Source organism: Rhipicephalus microplus, unplaced genomic scaffold (assembly GCF_043290135.1).
Source record: "Rhipicephalus microplus isolate Deutch F79 unplaced genomic scaffold, USDA_Rmic scaffold_23, whole genome shotgun sequence".
Classification (NCBI taxonomy): domain Eukaryota; kingdom Metazoa; phylum Arthropoda; class Arachnida; order Ixodida; family Ixodidae; genus Rhipicephalus; species Rhipicephalus microplus.
Genome location: NW_027464596.1, coordinates 4788939 through 4810633, shown reverse-complemented (window position 1 = coordinate 4810633; position 21695 = coordinate 4788939). Strand labels below are relative to the sequence as shown.

General features: G+C 46.9%; 1 protein-coding gene across 1 annotated transcript; it reads left to right on the top strand.

The window, feature by feature from the left end:
* Window positions 1-437: 437 nt before the first annotated feature.
* LOC142786383 (uncharacterized) lies at window positions 438-18644 on the top strand. Its single transcript, XM_075884045.1, has 2 exons — window positions 438-835; window positions 17047-18644. The coding sequence occupies exons 1-2, from the start codon at window positions 724-726 to the stop codon at window positions 18333-18335; spliced, it is 1401 nt and encodes a 466-aa protein (XP_075740160.1). The 5' UTR covers window positions 438-723; the 3' UTR covers window positions 18336-18644.
* The last annotated feature ends 3051 nt before the right edge of the window (window positions 18645-21695 follow it).

Sequence of the window (21695 nt, the reverse complement as noted above, 5' to 3'; positions counted from 1 at the left end):
TTATCGCCGACCTATGTCATTTGCTCATTACTTCGTTCGAAATATTGTTTCAAGCATGGAACGATCTTGATATCCCTGTACCATTCCTTCTATGCCCTTCACTGTCTTTGTGCTGTTAGGTCACTGTACTCAGGCTGTTACATCTTACCTACCAGTTAGGAAATACAACACTTGTGTACACAGCTCAAATGCGTCAATTCTTCTGTCCTGGTCAAGCTGAGCTGTGTGGGTTCAGTTTCCAGCTTCCGTGAGGACGGACATCTTAAATTCCCGGATAAGTTTTTTTCTTTCAATAATTTCTTCGTTCTTTATAAGGATGACAAAACTGCTGTCACAATGAACAATGTCTGATTCTCTCGCGTATTCGAACTCTTGATAGACCGGTGCGACTGACCCATTGCAATGTGATGGATTACCTGGGTGCCCACTAATTTGGATAGAAAGTAGTTCTGTACGGTGCTGTGAAAACAGTATAGGTCATTTTCAATCGTCAGCAACTGCGATTTAGAGCTGGTGCTTCTAGACAAAACGTCTTACACGACAAGCTGTCTCACTTTGTCATGCACCATGCATGCAGGCTGCAATAGGATTCAAGGCGACGTCACGTGAAAGCCCACTGCTGTTCTACGGAAGGAACAGCCTCCACAAGCAACACGTCCTTTCTGACCAATCAGTGAAGGCAAAACTTTGGGAGCAGTTGATCTCTACGGATCTGGCCCAGCCATGCCCAGCTCGCGCTCAGGGGCCGCAACACCTTCCGCTTCAAGGCCGCGCAATATATGGGAGAAGGTCAGAGCTGCTGTGGCCACGCCAGGCCCAATAATTGCAGAGAAAGGTAAGGCATCACGGCATCAGAAGTAAGACTATATTTTATGGAGAGTGCCTCCTATGCCTGATCTAACGAGAAAACTGACGATCAGCATTCTCATTGTCAACACAAATGGCACCAAAAATAAGAACGGTCACCATCTTTATTGATCCTGTTAAATGACGCAAATGTGAAAGCCATGCAGTATGATTATCTACATCCTGGAAGAACATTACATGACGATTACCGAGCACGACGGCTTCCGCTTTCGAGTCATCTTAGCTGCAGGCATAAGGAACCTTGTGCCAGAGACGCTTCATCAAACGCGGAAAGTAATCGCGGGTTCTTGCGGTGTCAAGACAAGTGAATAAAAACAATCATCCTTACGTGATGCAATGTGAGTTACGTCACCTTGGCCTAACATTATGTTGCCACATGGCATCCTCGCTTGGTCAAAGGTGGGCATTACACAGATGCAGTGTCAAGCGAGCCGAGCTACCGAAAAACGTGCAATGCATTAGACGAGTAGCAATGATAGACGTGCAATGATAAACGTGCAATGATAGGCGAGTAGCATATCGAAAGTACGTTAAACCTGCAGAATTTCTGGTGACATTCCCGTTAAATAACTGCCGCGCTACAGTTGGAGAGACATTGAACATCGATGATGTGTTTATTGAAAGCTCAAACACAGTTCGTCTTAATGTTGTTGAACACACAAGGGCAATATGCTACCTCAATACGCACAATGCTTCCCGAGGCATGTGCACTGAGGCACAGGCCTCAGCAGGCGCTGTCCAAAAGGTCTTACGTCAAATATCTCAAAAGATTGCGACGGAGACACGCGCTTACAACATGTATTCCAGCCCCACCGTATACTGGCGGTTCTCATACTCTTTGCGTAACCCAAATAAAAGCTACTAGTAGAAGTTTCGTGGGTTTAAGTGAACGCATAGCTGTCTGTACATGCACACTGCTGATATATGCTTGCATAAGGAACAACAGCAAGCCTGCGCGATTCGCGTATAACATAAAAACGTATCGTCCTATATAATGCTTCTGTTCTTCCAAGACATGGTAAACCTGAAAATAAAGTTAACTGGGCAAAAACTAAAAAAGTAGCAGACGGGAACAGCGTCAATGAGTGCTCTTGTCACTGTCTCCTAAAGGTCCCCGATTTTCGCGAAGTAGGCAGGAAGCTGGAGGTTGACTTACCTCGATTTAAGTGCACGGTAACCATCTCCAAGTATTTTAGATTGCAGGATCCCTCCACAGCTGAATGCCTGCTTCATAATGATATTGTGGTTTTCGTGCACGCGATTCCTGCAAATAATTAATCCGACTTGCTTCGTGTATTCTGTGGCAGTGCAGCTGCTGCCCACAGCTACGTACAATGTGGTTACATCAAGGTATGGAAACTCCCTGGACCTCCCATGTATTCACTCTCGGCAGTGGCAGCGCCGTATTTCCCACTGGCGGTTGCCGGGCATCCTACTAGAAATAAATCCCGAACAGAAACTTCTTTTAAGACGTCACTCGTATGACGTAATAAATTACGTCCGTATGACGTCATTTTATGACGTTACCGAAAAGAGGAAAAGGACCAAAATCGAGAGGAGGAGGCTTGCCCCGGAAACCCTGCTTTTCCACTTCATATGCAACCGGAAGGCACACGTGCCGTCTTTCAGATCCGCTGGCTGCTCGGGCGATGCGGCCATTCGTGAAATTTTCTTCGTTTCTTCGTCCCTTTTTTATTTTTATTTCGTTCGTGTTTTAAGTTTCAATTCGTTCGACGAAACTCGATAGGCACAAATAAAGGGAACTTTTTTATTGCACGTTTTGTATAAAAAACGTACACGTAGTGTGAAAGGGTCAATTCATAAAAACAGCTTTATCTTACAACTGAGATACGGACATAGTTAGCAAACGTTGAACCCAGAATATCGGAACCAATGCGAAAATTATCAGTAATCACGAGTAGGGCACGTTGTATTGGACTCAATCACGCTTGTTACGACGGGGCGCATAGTTTTCTAACAGAACTTGAGTACCAAGCGAGACTGGAGCTCAGAGGCACAGAGAGGCTTGGAATGATCAAAGGTTTTTCGAGAAAGAACGTCGCTGGACACAGCGTTTCGGCAAGAACGCTGCGGTGGCTGTATTCCAGATGGAGAGGGAAATGTTGTAGGCCAGTGTGCTCAGATTAGGGTGCACGTTAAAGAACCCCAGGTGGTCTAAGTTTCCGGAGCCTTCCTCTAAGACGTCTCTCATAATCATATGGTGTTTTAGGGACGTAAAACCACGCATATGAATGACATCAAATCGGCATGATGACTTGTCTTTGTCAGGGCAACAGCGCTGCCTTGACAAAGAAAATTTCGCTTGTCAAATCGTTGACTCCACGACATTCTCTGTAATATTTTTTAGAAGCATTTAGTCTATCACTAGTACTTGAGTGACACTATAAGAAGCAAATAGCATTGGGGAAATTGTGTCCCCCTGCCTTACACCCTTCTTGATTGGTATTCTGTTGCTTTCTTTATGAAGCCCTATGGTAGCGGTTGATCCCCTGTAGATTTCTTCCAGAATGTTTCTATATACTTCATCTACGCCCTGATTCCGCAGTGCTTGCATGACGGCTGATATTTCTACTGAATCAAACGCCATCTCGTAATCTCTGAAGGCTATGTATAGTGGTTGGTTATACTCTGAGCATTTCTCTATTACCTGATTGATAGTATGAATGTGGTCAATTGTTGAGTAGCCTGTTCGAAATCCTGCTTGTTCCTTTGGTTGATTGAATTCTAATGTTTTCTTTACTCTGTTAGCAATTACCTTTGTAAATAGCTTGTATACTACAGAGAGCAAGCTGATCGGCCTGTAATTCTTCAGGTCCTTGTCATCTCCTTTCTTATGTATTAAGATGAAATCTGCAATTTACCACGTGCTTACAGGAGGTTTTCAGAAGCCTAGAGTGGGAACAGTTAGGAATAAGAGTCAATGGAGAATATCTTAGTAACCTGCGCTTTGCCGATGACATTGCATTGCTGAGTAACTCAGGGGACGAATTGCAACTCATGATTACGGAGTTAGCCAAGGAGAGCAGAAAGGTGGGTCTTAAAATTAATCTGCAGAAAACGAAAGTAATGTACAACAACCTCGGCAAGGAGCAGCGCTTCGAGATAGGTAATAGTGCACTTGAAGTTGTAAAAGACTATGTCTACTTAGGGCAGGTAATAACCGCAGAGCCGAACCACGAGATTGAAGTAACTAGAAGAATATCAATGGGGTGGAGCACATTCGGCAAGCACTCTCAAATTATGACAGGTAGATTGCCACTATCCCTCAAGAGGAAGGTATATAACAGCTGTATCTTGCCGGTACTTAGCTACGGAGCAGAAACCTGGAGACTTACAAAGAGGGTTAAGCTTAAATTGGGGACGACGCAGCGAGCAATGGAAAGAAAAATGGTAGGTGTAACCTTAAGAGACAAGAAGAGAGCAGAGTGGATTACGGAACAAACGGGGGTTAAGGATATCATAGCTGAAATCAAGAAGAAGAAATTGACATGGTCCGGGCATGTAGCGCGTAGACAGGATAACCGCTGGTCATTGAGGGTAACTGACTGGATTCCCAGAGAAGGGAAGCGGGTTAGGGGGAGACAGAAGATTAGGTGGGCAGATGAGATTAAGAAGTTTGCGGGTATAAATTGGCAGCAGCAAGCACAGGACCGGGTTAACTGGCGGAACATGGGAGAGGCCTTTGTCCTGCAGTGGACGTAGTCAGGCTGATGATGATGTTGATGATTAGAAGCAAAAACTCACAAATTTTCAAACCGCTGCTTCAAAAAATTCATGAGCAGGAAGCAACCCACAATTACTTGAAATCACTTTAACTACACGGCGAAAGTAAAAGAAACTAAAATTAAGTAGCTAAGCCAACTTGAATTCAAGTAGTTCAATAAACGCATTTTTCTGACAGGAGCTTCGTTGCCGTCATCAACATTTAGCCAAGCGGCACTGCACTTCTGTCAGTTCAGTCAGGCTTGCAGAGAACTGGGTTTAATCTTATGTACTCATGCAAAATCAATACCTGCTCAAATATTGGGTTCAAATTCGTGTGCTCACTGGATTCCTTTAGGAAACGTTGCAGAACGTTTGTGGAACTAGAAATCCCGGGTTAGCACACCGCAGAGTCGCACAAAACGTGCGTTGCCCGGTTCGACGAATGCATGGTTGACTTGTCCAGCGTAGCTCACTGTGGCTTCCGTTCTCTGCCCACCACAACTTGCTGTCTTTATCTTTCTCGTAGTTGACACGCAAACCGAGCAAGATAACTGAGCGCGATACACTTTTAATATCGCTGAGCGAAGGGTGAGAAGGAGCGGAGGGAAGCGCTACGAACGCAAGTCACTCACTTGCCGCGCTTCGCCTGGTTTAAAATTATCAAAATAGAGGATGAGAAAGGACATATAAACAAAAAATAAGTTCTTTACAGAGGCATAATTTTTTTATCTGTAAAATTTTCCGAATTCCAATAAATGCGAACATTCACATCAACCTCACTCCGTTCAACCGGATTGCAGGATGCCCTGCAACCACTACGGCAGTTTACCCAGAACCGCTACGAGCATGCATGTTCCTTGAAACTGAAACTAGCGCTGAGCTTCCGGAGGCTGGTTACACTTACACTGCTTTGTTTTCGTTACAGCAGCAAGAATTCAGCTAGAGCATTGTTGCCAACTGGATAGTCATGAGACGGTCGTTCGGCTAGAGAGAATAAAAGGGCATATAGGCTCAAGAAATACCAAACGTATGAAGCGAGTACTCAAGTGACAGAAGACTGTGCTTATGCACTGGCGTTTGAAACGTGCGGTTTTTTTTTATTTAAGCGTACTGCAGGCTTAGTCGGCCTTTGCAAGAGTGGTTACACAGAACAAAATAAAGCAGTTCAAAGAAAACAAAAAGAACGTAAAAATCACGAACAGAAATGAATGGCGCGCCCCTCCGCAACAAATCATTCCACAGTAGTCCATCCATCCATCCATCCATCCATCCATCCATCCATCCCTCCGTCCATCCGTCCGTCCGTCCGTCCGTCCGTCCGTCCGTCCGTCCGTCCGTCCGTCCATCCATCCATCCATCCATCCCTCCATCCATCCACCCGCCCGCCCGCCCGCCAACTTTACGGTGCTTTCATATTCGTCTTCTTAGTTTCGTACGTAACAAAACAGGGCACAGGAGAGCTTGAATGCTTGGCTGCGCTCGACAGCTGCGAGCGCTTCCACCATACAACTACAGAAAAATGATGACCCAGGGGGTGCTTGCGGCACGTGCTTAGCGGCCACTGGCAGCAATAGGCACGGCCCAACTATCCAACAGTGAAGATGTCTTGGTTGGCGTCCTAATTTCTTCCCTGGCGACATCAGGGCCAGCCGCATCCCGAAGCCCCAAAATGCATGACGAACACGATTCGTGGGTAATCAAATTTACAACGTGATATAAAGTGCTCAATATCGCATCAACAAAAGTTGATGAACCTGGCGGGGCAAACTTCCCCCAACTACAGCATCCGCGAACGTCGTTGCTTATTTAATCTTTCTTTTCTGCTATATATGTCAACAAAGGAGACGAATAATTACCATTCTTCCTGAATGATGTTACCCAAACCACATTAAAATCAGATAATTTGTAACAAATATATTGCCCAATAAAAAAATTTGGCAGATATCACGTACCTACGAATCGACGTCATGCGAAGCAGGCGGAGGGAAGTGACCTTGTTACAATGTTTTTTTTTGTTTTTTAGGGGCGAAGCTCCTTAGGGCGTAGGTCTGTACATCCCATGGAGTTTGTTGTTCGTGATGTACGTAGCCACCGGTTGAACATCCCCACTCTTGAGCGGGTTTGTGCCACCGATGGCGGTACTTGTATGTAAAACTAGATGGCAGTACTTGTAGTTGATTAGGCTTGTATTTGATGAAATTTGAACTAGTTAAAATTTAAATGTTAAGCAAACAAAAACGATTGAAGATCGCAAACTACCACTGACAAGTCAAAGTCACAACGGAGAACACGCAGCCATCAAAGTTTTTGACTCTGAAATCGTATTAATGGCCATGTATCTAGCTCCTAACCTGTCGGTCGGAAATGCCAAGGCGTACATGGACACGGCATTAAAAGAGTACATTACAAAGTACGAAATGTACCGTTCATACTCGTTGGTGATTCCCACGTTGGTATCGCAGACACGACCAATAATTAGCTTATTCAACATGTGGCTTCTAGATATGCACTCAGATGTATATCGTAAGACCAAATCAAACCAATCACGATCCGAGGAGCATGCATTGACCTAGCATTTGCGAATTTTCCACTGCAACTTATATAGGAACCGCTCACCCTTCAATTCAAGGACCATAAAGCCGTCATATTGAAGGGGCTTCGCAAGCCATTCATCGTCTATAAGAACAAATAGAAGTTGATTTCAATATATTGTTACGTACAATCCAAATGGTGTACGAATAACTGTTTATTGGGGTGAACTTGTGCCTGAAAAGTAAAGGAAAATGTAGCGGCGTATCTAACAGGCGATCAGCAAAAGGGGATCAATCTCCGAAAAAACCCTCGAGCGGGACACCACTTCTTTTTCATCAAAAGCCTGTGCTGAGGAGGCGCGCGCCGTCACGGCCTTTTCTTGTTTCATCATCAAGCCGCTGATCCCTGGGAGGGGGGGGGGGGGGGCGCACGAACTAGCGCGCGTAGTTTGAATACTGCGTTTGCCTTGCGTCATTATCCCTCCTCCAAAAACAGTGTTGCTGAGATGGTCTGAATGCGTGGTTTTCATTGGGGAAATAGGTATTCCTCATAATCGGGTGTGTATAGTTCGATGTTCATTGCCTGTCATAGTATGGCTTCATTCTGACTACATGCACAATTTCTGTGCTCCTTCGGCATCTTGATGAGCTCACTTGTCCTTCCGGTGACACCTCGTAGTTCAAGGAGCTGACGCGACGAAGGACTCGGTAAGGGCCGAAATAGCGGCGCATGAGCTTTTCGGAAAGGCCAGGCGTCCACACGGGAGTCCAAATCCAAACTAGGTCGCCTGCTGCGTATAGTCGACTCCTCTCCGACGAAGATTGTAACGGTTTGCATCCACGCGTTGTTGTTTTATGTGATGTCGCGCCAACTGCCGTGCTTTTTCGGCTAGCTGAATAAATTCGCTGATGTCGGGCTTGTACTCTGTATTGTCGCCTACAGGCAGCATTGCATCTAATGGTGTGGTAACTACTCGACCATAGACTAGCTGGAATGGCGTCACTTTAGTAGTTTCCTGCACAGCAGTATTGTAAGCGAAAGTGGCGTACGGCAGTATCTTGTCCCACGTACGGTGCTCCAAGTCAACGTAAATGGACAACATAACGGTTAGAGTTCTGTTGAGTCGCTCGGTTATCCCATCGGTTTGGGGGTGGTAAGCCGTTGTTTTCCTATGACATGTGTGGGTAAGTTTCATAATGGACTGCGTCACATTGGCTGTGAATGCAGTTCCTCGATCCGTGATAACCACCTTTGGGGCACCATGCCGTAGTACAATGTTAGTGACGAAAAATTCAGCTACTTCTATAGCCGTGCCCCTGGTGAGAGAGGCTGTCTCGGCATACTGGGTCAAGTAGTCTGTCGCCACTACTACCCATCGGTTGCCCATTGATGACGTAGGAAATGGACCAAGTAGATCCATTCCTACTTGTTCAAACGGAGACTCAGGTGGTTCGATTGGTTGGGGAAATCCTGCAGGTTTCAATGGAGGCGTTTTGCGTCTCTGGCAATCTCTACATGTCCTTACATAATGCTGTACAGCATCCAGTAATTTTGGCCAGTAGTACTTGGTGCGGATGCGAGCCAATGTTCTACTCACTCCGAGGTGTCCTGCTGCTGGGTAATCGTGGCAGGCTTCCAGGATTTCGGGTCGCAAGGCCGAAGGAACGACGAGTAGGAATTTCTCCCTGCTGTGCTCGAAGTTTCTTTTGTATAAAACGTTGTTTCTCATCAGGTACGAGGACAATCCCCGGACGAAAACTCGTGGAACACGCACGGGTTGGCCTTCCAGATGCTTGATCAGTTTAAGCAACTCCGCGTCAGATCGCTGATATTCAGTCATGTCTGCGGTGCTGACGGCCCCAAGAAACGGAAAGTCGTCTCCATCTTTCACAGGTGCAGATTCCATTGGTACGCGTGACAGGCAATCAGCATCACTGTGCTTGCGACCCGACTTGTATACGACTGTTATGTCGTATTCTTGCAACCTGAGGCTCCATCTAGCAAGTCGCCCAGAGGGGTCATTTAGGCCTGCAAGCCAGCACAACGAGTGGTGGTCGCTCACTGCTCGAAATGGTCTACCATATAAGTACGTTCAAAATTTTTGTATGGCCCATATTACCGCCAAACATTCTTTTTCTGTCGCCGAATAATTTATTTCAGCTCTCGAAAGAGTGCGACTAGCATATGCGACCACTCTTTCCTCTCTGTTTTGCAGCTGCACAAGGACAGCGCCTAGTCCCAAATTGCTTGCGTCCGTGTGAATCTCTGTTTCGGCTTCTTCGTGGAAATGTGCCAGGACGGGGTGGTGTAGGAGTCCCTGTCGTAGCTTATTGAACGCCTCTTCTTGCTCGCTTGTCCAGGTGAAAGGCGTGTCTTCTTTCGTCAGTCGCGTTAATGGCTCCGCAATCTTCGAAAAAGCTTTGATGAATCTTCTGTAATAGGCACAAAGTCCTAAGAATCGTCTCACAGCCTTTTTATCTGTCGGTCTAGGAAACTTTTCTACAGCTGCTGTCTTTTCAGGGTCAGGTCGAATGCCTTCAGAGCTAACCACATGACCGAGGAAAAGCAGTTCATGAAAACCAAAATGGCACTTTTGGGGTTTTATCGTCAGCCCTGCTGAACTAATCGCTTCGAGCACAGTCCGTAGTCGTTCCACATACTGATCGAAGGTGGCCGAAAAGATCACGACGTCATCGAGATAAACAAGGCAGGACTGCCATTTTAACCCGGACAGCACAGTATTCATCATCCGCTGAAATGTGGCGGGTGCGGAACACAGGCCAAATGGGAGTACCTTGAACTCGTATAACTGATCTGGGGTCACGAAAGCAGTTTTCTCGTGATCTCGTTCGTCCACCTCTATCTGCCAGTATCCGCTTTTGAGGTCTAGAGAGGAGAAGAATTTCGCGTCTCGTCGTCTGTCAAGGGTGTCATCGATCCTTGGAAGGGGATAGACATCCCGCTTTGTGACGACGTTCAATTTTCGGTAGTCAACGCAGAAGCGCAACGTCTGGTCCTTTTTCTTTACCAGTACTACAGGTGAGGCCCATGGGCTGGCCGACGGTTGAATTACATCGTCCCTGAGCATTTCTTCAACTTGGCCTCTGATGACTTCTCTCTCTTTTGGTGACACTCGGTACGGGTGCTGGCAAATAGGTCTAAACGATTGATCGATTATGATGCGGTGTTTCATGATAGATGTTCTTTGCACTTTCAATGACGTGGAAAAACATGAGGCGTACTCCCGTATAACGCTCTCGATTTTTTTTTCTGGTTCGGTGATAGGTCTGCTTCGATGTGGATAGATGCGAGTATGGAATCTATACCGTCAGTGTGCAGTGGTGCAGTCTCGGAAGAATTCTAATCCGTAATCGGAACGTGATCGTGCAAGTGACTAACAACAGTTCCCTTCGCAAGGTGCTGCACCTCATTTCGGAAATTTGTCACAAAGACACTCGTACACCCATCACGCAGTCGTACAATACCTCTTGCTGCACAGATCCCTTTCTCGAGTAATAGCGCAGTATTGCTTTCTGCCATTCCTTCATAGTCGTTGTACACATTGCTTTTTACGGTGACAACGATGATGGATCTTGCAGGTACTGTTACATCATCACCTGCAATCTGGAGCGCATCGAATCGTTTTTCACTCTCGAATGTCGCGATGGCGTGCTTCGTCGAGAACGAGACGCACGTTTCCTGCAAGTTTATCACTGCGTCATTGGCCTGCAAAAGGTCCACTCCGATAATTACATCTCTTGAACGCTCCGACAGGACAATGAAGCTGGCGACGTAGGTGAAGCCGCGTATCCCGACTCTAGAGGTACACATGCCTGCCAGATCGATAAGGTGTCCCCCGGCGGTTCGCACTTGTGGTCCTATCCAAGGGGTCAGCACTTTTTTCAGCGTTCTGGCAAGTCCCCTGCTCATGACGGAATAGTCTGCGCCTGTGTCTACCAAAGCATTCGTTTCGTAGCCGTCTATAATTACCGACAAATCAAAAGCGACGTTACCGTTTCCGCACATAGTCTCGTGTTCATCATCACATTTTGAAATCGGCACTGGAGGTTGTTTTCTTGCGTCGCCAGCGGCCTTACCTCTCCAGGTCACCGATTCTAGTTTTCTCGAAGCGGGCTATGGGGAAGTCCCCTCGGAGAGTTTGAAGATGGGCGCGGACTTGCTGACCGATACCTCAGTGGCGCTGTCGACCGAGACTTATGCTGCTGCGAGGAGTGAGCACCTTGACGCGTTGACAAGTACTCCTCGATTTCAAAAGGTCGCTCCCCATTCCGTGGACAGGCAGCGTTTACGGGAAAACCCCGAAGTCCAGCTCGGCGATATTCACAGATCCGGTAACGATAGCCAGCTTCGCCGCAGTGATAACAAAACGGAATTCGATCAGGAGTGCGCCGTATATCAGCTTTTCGGATCCTAGTCTCGGCTGGGGACGGCGTAAATCGAGGTTTCGGCAGATGCGTCATTGCTGCGGTGAAATAAGGTCCAGGGGCGGCGAAAGGAGGTCCAGGGGCGACGAAATGAGGTTAGGGGCGCTTCTCAGTACCTCGGCATACGAGACTGCGGGCTGCATCGGAACCGACGCTTGAACAGGCTGGGCTTGTGGCTGCTGCTTACGAACTGCCTGTCTCACCTCCTCCCGAACAACTTCCGCTAATGACGAGACCGTTGAGGGGTTGCAGTTTAGCTTCTGTAGCTCTTCTCGAACCGCCGATCAAATGAGCTCTCATAATACGCCGATGCCATTCCCGAAGACTGCTGACACCGCGTCTACGGATGCGACGTTAACATCTCGATTGTAGTGCCTCGCTCGCTGTTGCAGAGTCTTTTCAACCGCTGTCGCCTCGGTGCGAAATTCAGTGACTTTCCGCGGGGGACATCGGAGCAAACCAGCAAAAATCTCCTGCTTCACCCCACGCATCAGGTGCCGAAGTTTCTTGTCCTCCCTCATATTTTGATCAGACCGGCGGAATAACCGGCACATGTCTTCCACATACATTGCGACGCTTTCATTGTTGCGCTGGTTTCTTGCTTGCAAGGCAGCTTCAGCTCTTTCCTTGCGGTCTGTACTCTGCTATGTGGCCAGTAGCTCCCGTCAGAAATCATGCCACAATAGAATGGTACCTTCACGGTTTTTGAACCACGTTCGTGCGCTCTCCTGCAATGCGAAATAAGCTCGGCGGAGCTTCCGTTCTTCGGTCCATCCGTTGCAGTTGGCGACGCGCTCAAAACCTTCCAGCCAATCCTCGGCGTCTTCATGAGGATCGCCATGAAAAGGGTCCGGCGTCCATGGCTCATCGACAACGACGTGCGTGGCAGCGACTGGAGACGAAACGACGTGTGCGGCAGCGGTTGGAGACGACATTTCGGTACTCTCACCGGAGACAGCTGGAGTCACTCTGGGCTCTGGTGGCAGAGGAAATTCCGGCTGCTCACCACGTAGGCGACGGCTGGAGCGCTGATGAACTGGCGTGAGCTCAGTTGGTTCGACTGCTCGTGGTTCCGGGCTGCTTCCTCGAAGTCCAGCTGGGTTTGGGATCATTACCCGGCTCCTACATCAGAATTGTTACGTACAATCCAATTGGTGTACAAATAACTGTTTATTGGGGCGAACTTGTGCCCGAAAAGTGAAGGAAAATGTAGCGGCGTCTATAACAGGCGATCAGCAAAAGGGGATAAATCTCCGAAAAAACCCTCAAGTGGTGCAGCACTTCTTTTTCATCAAAATGCCGTGCTGAGGAGGCGCGCGCCGTCACGGCCTTTTCTTGTTTTATGATCAAGCCGCTGATTACTTGGGGGGGCGCACGAACTAGTGCGCGTAGCTTGTATACTGCGTTTGCCTTGCGTCAACATACACACACAGTGTTTCTCATTATGCATTTATATCATGATCGACTGGGCGATTTACACATGGAAGATTGACGGTTTTACCGATGATTCTCTCCGGAGCTCCACCCACTCGTCATCATTCACCACGTGAATATGCTGTGATTTTTTTTGTGACACATCATGAAATGACGCTAAATATATGTAGCGTAGCATTTATATATAGCACAGGCAGGAGCACCAGTGAAAGAAGAGAAGGAAGAGGGTTGTTGCTGCTCGCGCTCGCTCCGCTTGACAGCTGGTCGGCTTTACCTCTGCGTTTCCCCCCAATAAAAGTGTCTTCGGCTGACTGCTAAAGGCGTACTAACAAGTGGTGGAGAGCGCTGGATCCATTTTCCATCCTGGATTTCCGCAACCGAACTCTACCTTCGCCGTCAACGATGTCCACCAACGTTGCACACCAGACCATTTTTACACCCCCACCCGCCCGCTGTCCCGGTGTCCCGAAAGAACGATACCCAGTCATCTTCAGCAGCACTGATGAGCAGGACTTTGAGGACTGGCTGTCTTCGTACGAGAATGTCAGCGTCAATAATAGGTGGGACGAAAACGACAAACTTGGCCGCGTCCACTTTTACCTGAGAGGAGTAGCGGAGCTCTGGTTTAACAACCATAAAGCTGAGCTTACCGACCGGGCCACTTTAAAGATCACCTTCGTGGACGTGTTTCGCCGACCAACAGTGCGCAAGCTCCGCGCAGAACAGCGCTTGCGAGATTGCGCTCAACTGTCTGGAAAGGGTTTCACGTCCTACATCGAAGATGTTGTGGTCCTCTGTCGTCGCTACAATCTCGACATGTCCGAAACAGCCAACGTCAAACATATTATGAAGGGCATCGAAGGTGATGCCTTCCATATGCTGGTGGCGAAAGACCCGCGAACGTTTGCGATAGTTATTCAGCACTGCCAAAACTACTATGAGTTGCGAACACAGCTCATTTCAACGCGACGCCCAACTTTTGACATGACGACTACGTCATGATTGACCGTTGGTTCAATTTCACTGGAACAGACGGTAATAACGCCGCAAATCGAACAGTTCATCCGAGAGGAAGTGGCCCGCCAGTTGTCTCTTGCGCTCTTCCTTCCCAGCAATACTCACGGGCTGACCTCGTCGCTGCGCCAGACCATCGAAGAGCAAGTCTGCGAGGCACTCCCGCCCACGTACCAGCCACCGCCTGTGTCCGCTCCCCTGACTTACACTGACGTCGTGCGAAGGCCTGCACATGCGCCGTCAAACGTCGTCGATTCTGCCCACCAAACGAACGCCTTCTACGCAACACGCGTACCAGCATGTTCGCATGATCCCCTTCCTCGTCGTCCTTTAACGCTTCCCAACAATCCTTGGCGCACACCGGATAACAGACCCATCTGCTACTACTGTCGTCTGCTTGGCCATGTTGAGCGGTTCTGTCACCGGCGCGTCCCACATCCAGGTGCCATCAATGAAAGCTACGGCTACGCCCACAAAGAGCCACCACACACGCTGCCTCTCGATGCTACTTCGTATACCCCTCCACCGAGCCGCCACGCCTTCAACCAGCACCCATCGCCCTCCCCAAGCCGACGTTCGCCTTCACCGATGCTTCGGCGTGCACCACCTACCCAAACGGAAAACTGACCATCGCAGTTCCTGAGGCAAGAACTGTGCCACCGTCGAACTCTACAAGGCCTCGTCCTCTACCCACTAACGAAATAACTGTTTTTATTGAAGGCGTTGCCGTTCAAGCATTCATCGATACTGGAGCTGCCGCGTCTCTATTGAGTGAAGCAATGTGTCGCAAGTTAAAGAAAGTTACGATCCCGCTTTCGGGCTTCTCCCCGCGTACGGCAACCGCGCATCAAGTAAACCCTTCTATGACGTGCATGGCTCAGCTACTCATCCACGACGTTCTGTACGTGGTTGAATTCATCGTTTTTCCATACTGCTAGCATGACGTGATATTAGGCTGGGCCTTCTTTCGAAACATCATGCCGTTGTTGATTGTGCCCGGGCTGAACTGGAATTATCATCACTCACCAACGACGATTCTAACAAGCCTTCCAATTCTCGTGTTGTCGTCGCCGAAGGCACGGATATCCCACCTATGTCTTCAGTTATTGTGCCGACCTCCTGCGACAATGCTGCTTTTTCGAACGTCATGTTCACGCCGTCTGAAGACTTTGATTTTCGAAAAAAACGTTCTTATACCTTTTGCACTTCTGATGGTCGAAAACACTTCCGCGACCATTCACGCCACGAATCTCCTTTTAGTGCTAGCCAGATTATTCATTGGCGAATGCATCGGCCGTTTTGAGGACATTGATTGTGTTTGCCCCTGTCAACTGCTCAATCGCGCAACAAGCCTTCAGATTGCCAGTGTTACTCCCGCTCCTACGTCCACAACATCTTCCCTGGACGCCTTCCTTCCATAAATTGATTCGGACTTTCCTGTTGTCCAACGAACCCAACTCTTAACACTTCTCGACCGCTTCCGGACGTATTTCCATTTCAAGCAAACCAATGTTGCACGCACAGACATATGTTAACGAGTTGCAGATGTTTATATAATCAGTTGTTTGCACTTGCACAACGATGCTAACTCGAACATGCGTATAAGCAATACTAGAAGCTGATATGAAGTGATGATGCTCGCGAGGATGCTGGCCCTGGACACCGCTACATAAATCAACTTCAGTGCATTGCAACTAACCACAATTGATGTTAACTCGAAGTGAAGGCTGCATCAATGAGTACATATTTAACGTTTATAAAATTGGGTAGGCAGCACTAAACCACTATTGACGTTTCATAAAGATTATAGTCTATTTGAAAAGTAATTCCGAGTCCTGGAGTAGCTCACTGGTAGAATGCTTCCTTTTCATGCAGAATGCTTCAGTTCGATTCCATCCGGGACCCTGACATTTATTCTTTGCGTTCGTCGGGTCGACGCTGCCGGTGTCGGGTATTTCCTAAAGGTCGCGCATTGAAATTGCCCTTGTGTGTTCTCGTCGTTCCTGGGTAGATACTAAGTGTCAATCACCTGTGGCACATACTCGCATACCAGCGGCAAATACGTACCCGCCCGTGGGTATGTGCCAATGTCTGGCGGGACGTGTCTGACGACGTACGCGACCGGATTGTAACCATACTCGTGTCGTGACCAGCGCGTCATATTCGTCAAACCATCTTACCCTCCCAAGCTGATTTTGGTTCACGTGAAGTCAAGCGGCTAGATAGATACACTCAAAGTCTCCGTCGCTAAGAAATGCTTCGGATTAATTAAGTCAATTCTCAAAGAATCCCTTAATGTTTAGGAGGAGCACAGCTTTTCACTGCGTTCTCACTTTTTTAGGCTTCCCTCGTTGATTGTTTTTAGCCCATAAGTATGGCCACTTCATCATTCATTCATTCATTCATTCATTCGTTCATTCGTTTGTGAGTTGACCCTAAATATCAGGAGACTTTACAAACTATTTGTCACAGTAGCCTACGTAAGCTCGTGATCGGTTCATTAAGGAACCCGTTCTTCACTGGAGTGAAAAACGCAGTGCATAACACAAGGTTAAATTCCACGATGAAATCTTATGGTTATAGCGAAGATCATGAAGTTTGAGCGTGAAGAAAAAAAACGCCTGTGAAGAAGGGAAACCCAGACGACAGGAGTGTTCATCTTTTGGTCCGGACTTTCCTTCTTCACTGGTTTTTTTTTCTTCTTCAGGTTGAAACAGAGCTGCACCATAACCTTACGACTTCATCATGCAACCACTCGCCCAAACTACAGTACTTGAATAGCATGACTTGAACAAGACCATTCTCATATTTTGCATGGTGGCCTATGTTGAGTGCAGTGATAGTTTCGCCGTTGTCTTATGGCATATTCGACAAGTCGCCCATAGGTGCCCAGGCACTGCGATGATCGGAGTAACCGTCTAGCCAGGGCACCCCGGTGCATACTACTGTGAGTTGTCTAAGTTGCCAGCAACGTTTGACAGTGAGCACACCCCTGCATAAACTGATTCTTGACACTACACTGCCGCAGGTGCTCCGCGGAGAAGGTGGCGACAACCGGGACCAGCTACTCCATCCGACGACTCCCCAGAGATCCACATAGACGACGACCTAAGATCACGCATAGCTGCAGCGTTCAATTTGCCCCATTCAAAACGTTTTGGTCGTCGCCAACAGAACACGTCAAATGAGCTCGAACGCCGTGAGCCTGTGCCCGAGCAAAGAGCCCGATCTCCTCGTATTCCGCTCATTGATGCCGACGTCGGACGTGCGCTGAAAGAAACGCAACAGGAAAAGGCGAAGTCATTGCCGCACATACCTCCCGTTGTTAAAAAGCCTGATAATGAGCCATTCGCGTACATACCTTTCATTGTCAACAAGCCTGATAATGAGCCATTCGCCTACGTACCTCCTGTTGTCAGCAAGCCTGATAATGAGCCATTGTCGTACATACCTCCTGTTGTCAACAAGCCTGATAACAGAAAACCGATGGTAATCAAACCCGCATTTACGAAAACACCCGAGAAGGTGACACCAAAGGCCATCAAGTCGCCCATTGAGAAGAAAGCTCAGCTGATCGTGCCGACAGAGAATAAAGGTCCCGCTCGTGCGACATACGTAGCAAGCGTCGAGCCGAAGACGGCCACCGTGGCACGCACGAAGAATGCCGTTAACAAGAGCGCGAAAAGCAAGGCGACTACGCCAACTGTGCAGAAAGCAGTTGCGAAGGCGGCCGCAGCACCGATAACTCCTCTTAACCATATACAGCCCGAGTTGAGCCACCAGCAGGAATCTGGGTACCCGAGCGAATTAGACAACTGGGTCCAAGGAGAGGGCACAGGACAGGACTTCTATGAGCCTCCCGCTGCCGCCGTGCTCGACAACGCCGGAGCATACGATGAAAACGCCCAGTATTTGTGGCAGCAGTACCCGACTACCGCCGATGCACCCTATTCGATGCCAGTGGCTCCGCCAGCCGTGGGCGTCGCCGGCACCACATCCAATGGCTCAGATCCTTATTACAGCGGACTGGCCTCGAATCCACCGACAGGCATTGTATACGCAGAAGAGGTAGAGAATGGGATTAGGTATGCACAGGAGATGGACCCGCTATGGATGTTGGATACCGATCAACTCCCCTTGCCGCCTTCTGATGATGGCTCAATAGAAAGGCGGATGACAGTAACGCTGGCTTTGACCGCTGCGCTAGTCGCTATGATGATGTTAACGCTGATATGCGTTCCACTAGTTTCTAAGTTTCTGCAAGCCGGCGCTGACAGCGAAGTCAAGACAAGTCGGCCAAGCCCACATGCGCCGTAGCGAGTGACTGTAGTTTGAATGTCGAGCGCATATTTATGGCCGCGCCTTTGTCCAATAAAACGCAATAGGAAGACAAAGTGCAGCCCAGATTTATCGGGAATCCCCATGTATACAGCAATATGCTGTATCTTTTGTGCAACATACAGTGTTTAAAGCAATTTATTGCGGTGTCACTAAGACTACTTGATACAGGGAAAAATAGGCGAAATTAAAAAAATGCTTGCTGCACACGAAAAACGATACTTGTATGATTAGTTACGTAATTTTTATTGCCACAATACCCATTTTTTGTCTATCTTCTTATCCTTCTTTTTTTCCTCACTTTCCAGTTATGTGTTTTTTTCTCTGTTATACGCTTAAAACATGGTTTTCTGAAAGTTATGGAAACGCTATATTTTTTAGGTCCATACTAAGAATTGTTTATAGACTGAGCGTTCTTGTTTACTTAGCATATACTCATCGACAAAGAGCCTTTTTATCAATTGATGTACGAGAATAATAAATTCGCCAGCACACTGCTTTGCGGTACAGCTGAGAACATCAAGCAAAATGCAATCAAATTCTTCACTTACCTTATACTGCGTGCGGTGCTTATTCAAGTATAAGCAGCTAAGGTACGGACAGTTTCACTGTTAAATGGAACAGCTGAGTGCACAGAATGTTTAGATTTCGCTCTTATCGAAGCACAGTAGCTGAGATATGCGTGAGTCTACTAAAGCTTGAAATTCTCATTTGTCTTGACAGACTAGTGACGTGCATAAAGATTGTTTTCACGACCAATTACTGTTAGAGGGCCAGCAATATTGATGATGTGCATTCGAGTGTTCTCTTTGACAGTGGACGGTACTGTACATGACACCAACTATTGCCAACATTGACCTAATGCTGCACTAAAATTGTAGATAACTATCGTGAAATTGCCTAAAAGTTAAAAATCACTTTCTGCAATCTTGAGGGCATGTACTGAGTGTTGAATATTGCTTAAAATATAATTCTTATTTGATTCTCACGGTGCACAGTACATCACAGAGGGGCGCGGCTATCATGCATGAATATGTCAGTTTACTACTAGGCAAAAAGTCGCAATATAAAATAACGAGGGCTACACGGTATAGCAGTAATACATACCCTTATAAGCACATATTTATACAGCATGAATTCATGCATAGTAAATGTATAAGTTAACCGTAAGTAACATAAGAAAGAATTACACAACAGTTTATTTTGAATGAATTTATTAACAAGGCATTTTCTAAACGCATGTGGCCATGGTTGCTTATCCTACACCCAGAAAGCCGATTCTATTCTTACGGGTACTCGGACAGAAATGACGATGAATGGCTGATGGTGTTACGTGCGGGAATCCGAACCTTCTCGCAATCTTCGAGATGCAATGGTGTGTAGCGTGCGGCATTTATCAACAGTGAAACCAGGTATGAGTTTCGATAGTAAAACTCATTATAAAGGCAGACGAAAATGCCTCCTTCGAGCATCAAGTAACGACGGTTTCAATGAGGTTACGCTGAATGCTCTGTGATAATTAGATTAGATGGAATGGGGAGCAACATCTTTTTTACCTCCGTGTTTTTTGGTTAATCGAATGAGGTGGGGGCTGACGCGTACTCAAACTATGGGTGAACGTATGTGGTGTATGAAAGTAGATGTCGGAGGACGGTGGTGTGTCAAAGCTCCGATAGGTAGTTAACCTAGCGTACGGCTGGCTTTGGTTTTTGTATGTTCGACGTGTTGATCAGAAAATCAGTTCTTGGTTATAGGTATTCTCAGGTGCTTATAGGATGTTACTACTTCCAGTGGTTTATTAATTATGATTTAAGCAGGATCCTCTATGTTGGTACCAGTAATTTCCAGAGCCTTGCATTTGTTGATGTTTAACTCCGTGTACCAAGTACGCCACTCATGCACAGTGTCAAGACCTTTATGAGGAATGTCAAAGTCACTAGCACTTTAAATCAGGTCTATTCCAATTTAGATAATACTAACATACAGCTAATTCTAACTGACGCCCTGCGGCCAGCACAGCCCTGCATATTTCTTTGCAGTAAACCTCACGATAGGTACGAGACGTCGGAATACACGACGGGTAATTCGAACTAGGAGCCCCTGATTTCCATCGCACAACGCAAAAGTGAGCCCAGAGTGATCACAGCATGTCGTAAAGCCGAACTAAACTAAATTTACCTGAGATGCAAAAGAACGAAACAGCAGCATTTCTCAGCAGAAGAGATTTCGGATGCTGCGCTGGAACTGTTGTGAACGATGCCCATGAAGTCGCGACGAAAGAGACGCAAGCAAATAAAAATTCTTGACTGTGGTTGAATTCACTTTATTTTTTGTCCCGAGAACATGCAGGAGACCACCCACTTAATTTTAACTTTGATAGGGTTAACTCTGCTATGAAATTAACAAATTTCGGAGCATAAATGGCGTAATATCTTTCGACATTAAGACTCTTCTCACATGGAAACATGCCACTGTTTGTTTCAGGCGTATCGTTACCTGATTATTTATTTATGTTCGTTGTTAAAAGCTCCGTGAAATTAACCGACGGAGTCACCTGCCACAAATGTGTAGTAGTGCCCAGTTTGCAATAACGATCCCAGAGCTGGCTTTTCGTTTTTTTTTTTTTTGCTTCTTGACATGTGGTGTGTCGTAATGTTTGTACATCGCAGCGCCCACCCACTAACTCTGGTGAATACGAACAATTCACTTGTTCCCCTCGAGTTCGAATGAATGAGCTTTTTTACTGTAGCTATTTTATGCTAGATTGCGCAAACATTTTCGAACAAATGAATATGTGAGAGGATGTTAGTAGGCAAGACATTATACATCTGAGTACAGATCCACGTGGCACACCAGACACCTGCCGCAGGGGACGCTCGGTCGTTTGCGAAAACTAAACGCGGTTATTCCTGAACGCTTCAATTCATTCAGTTAGAGCAGAGTTGATGGTAAATATTTTTTTTCCTTATGTAAGAGCAGACAGGGATTTCCTTGGTCAAATGTCATACCAAATTAAAGATACGAAACAAGACACCACAATATTATGCGAATCGAACAGGAAACTGACTATCCCATCAAAATGTTTCATGAAATCTATATTGACACCACGTAATGGAAATTGTTATTCTCAAGAAAGCATCCAACGCGTGAGTAATGACATGTCCCACTTCCTGATGTAAGCCCTACTGGCCTATAGTTACGCGGATTATACGTATCAGAAGATTTCAAAATAGAAATCACTTTTGCTGTTTTCTATTCCACCGGCAATGAATAAGTAGTAACCACATGACTAAAAATGCTTTCTAATATGATAGAAGAATCTTCTTCAGTGTTCTTAAG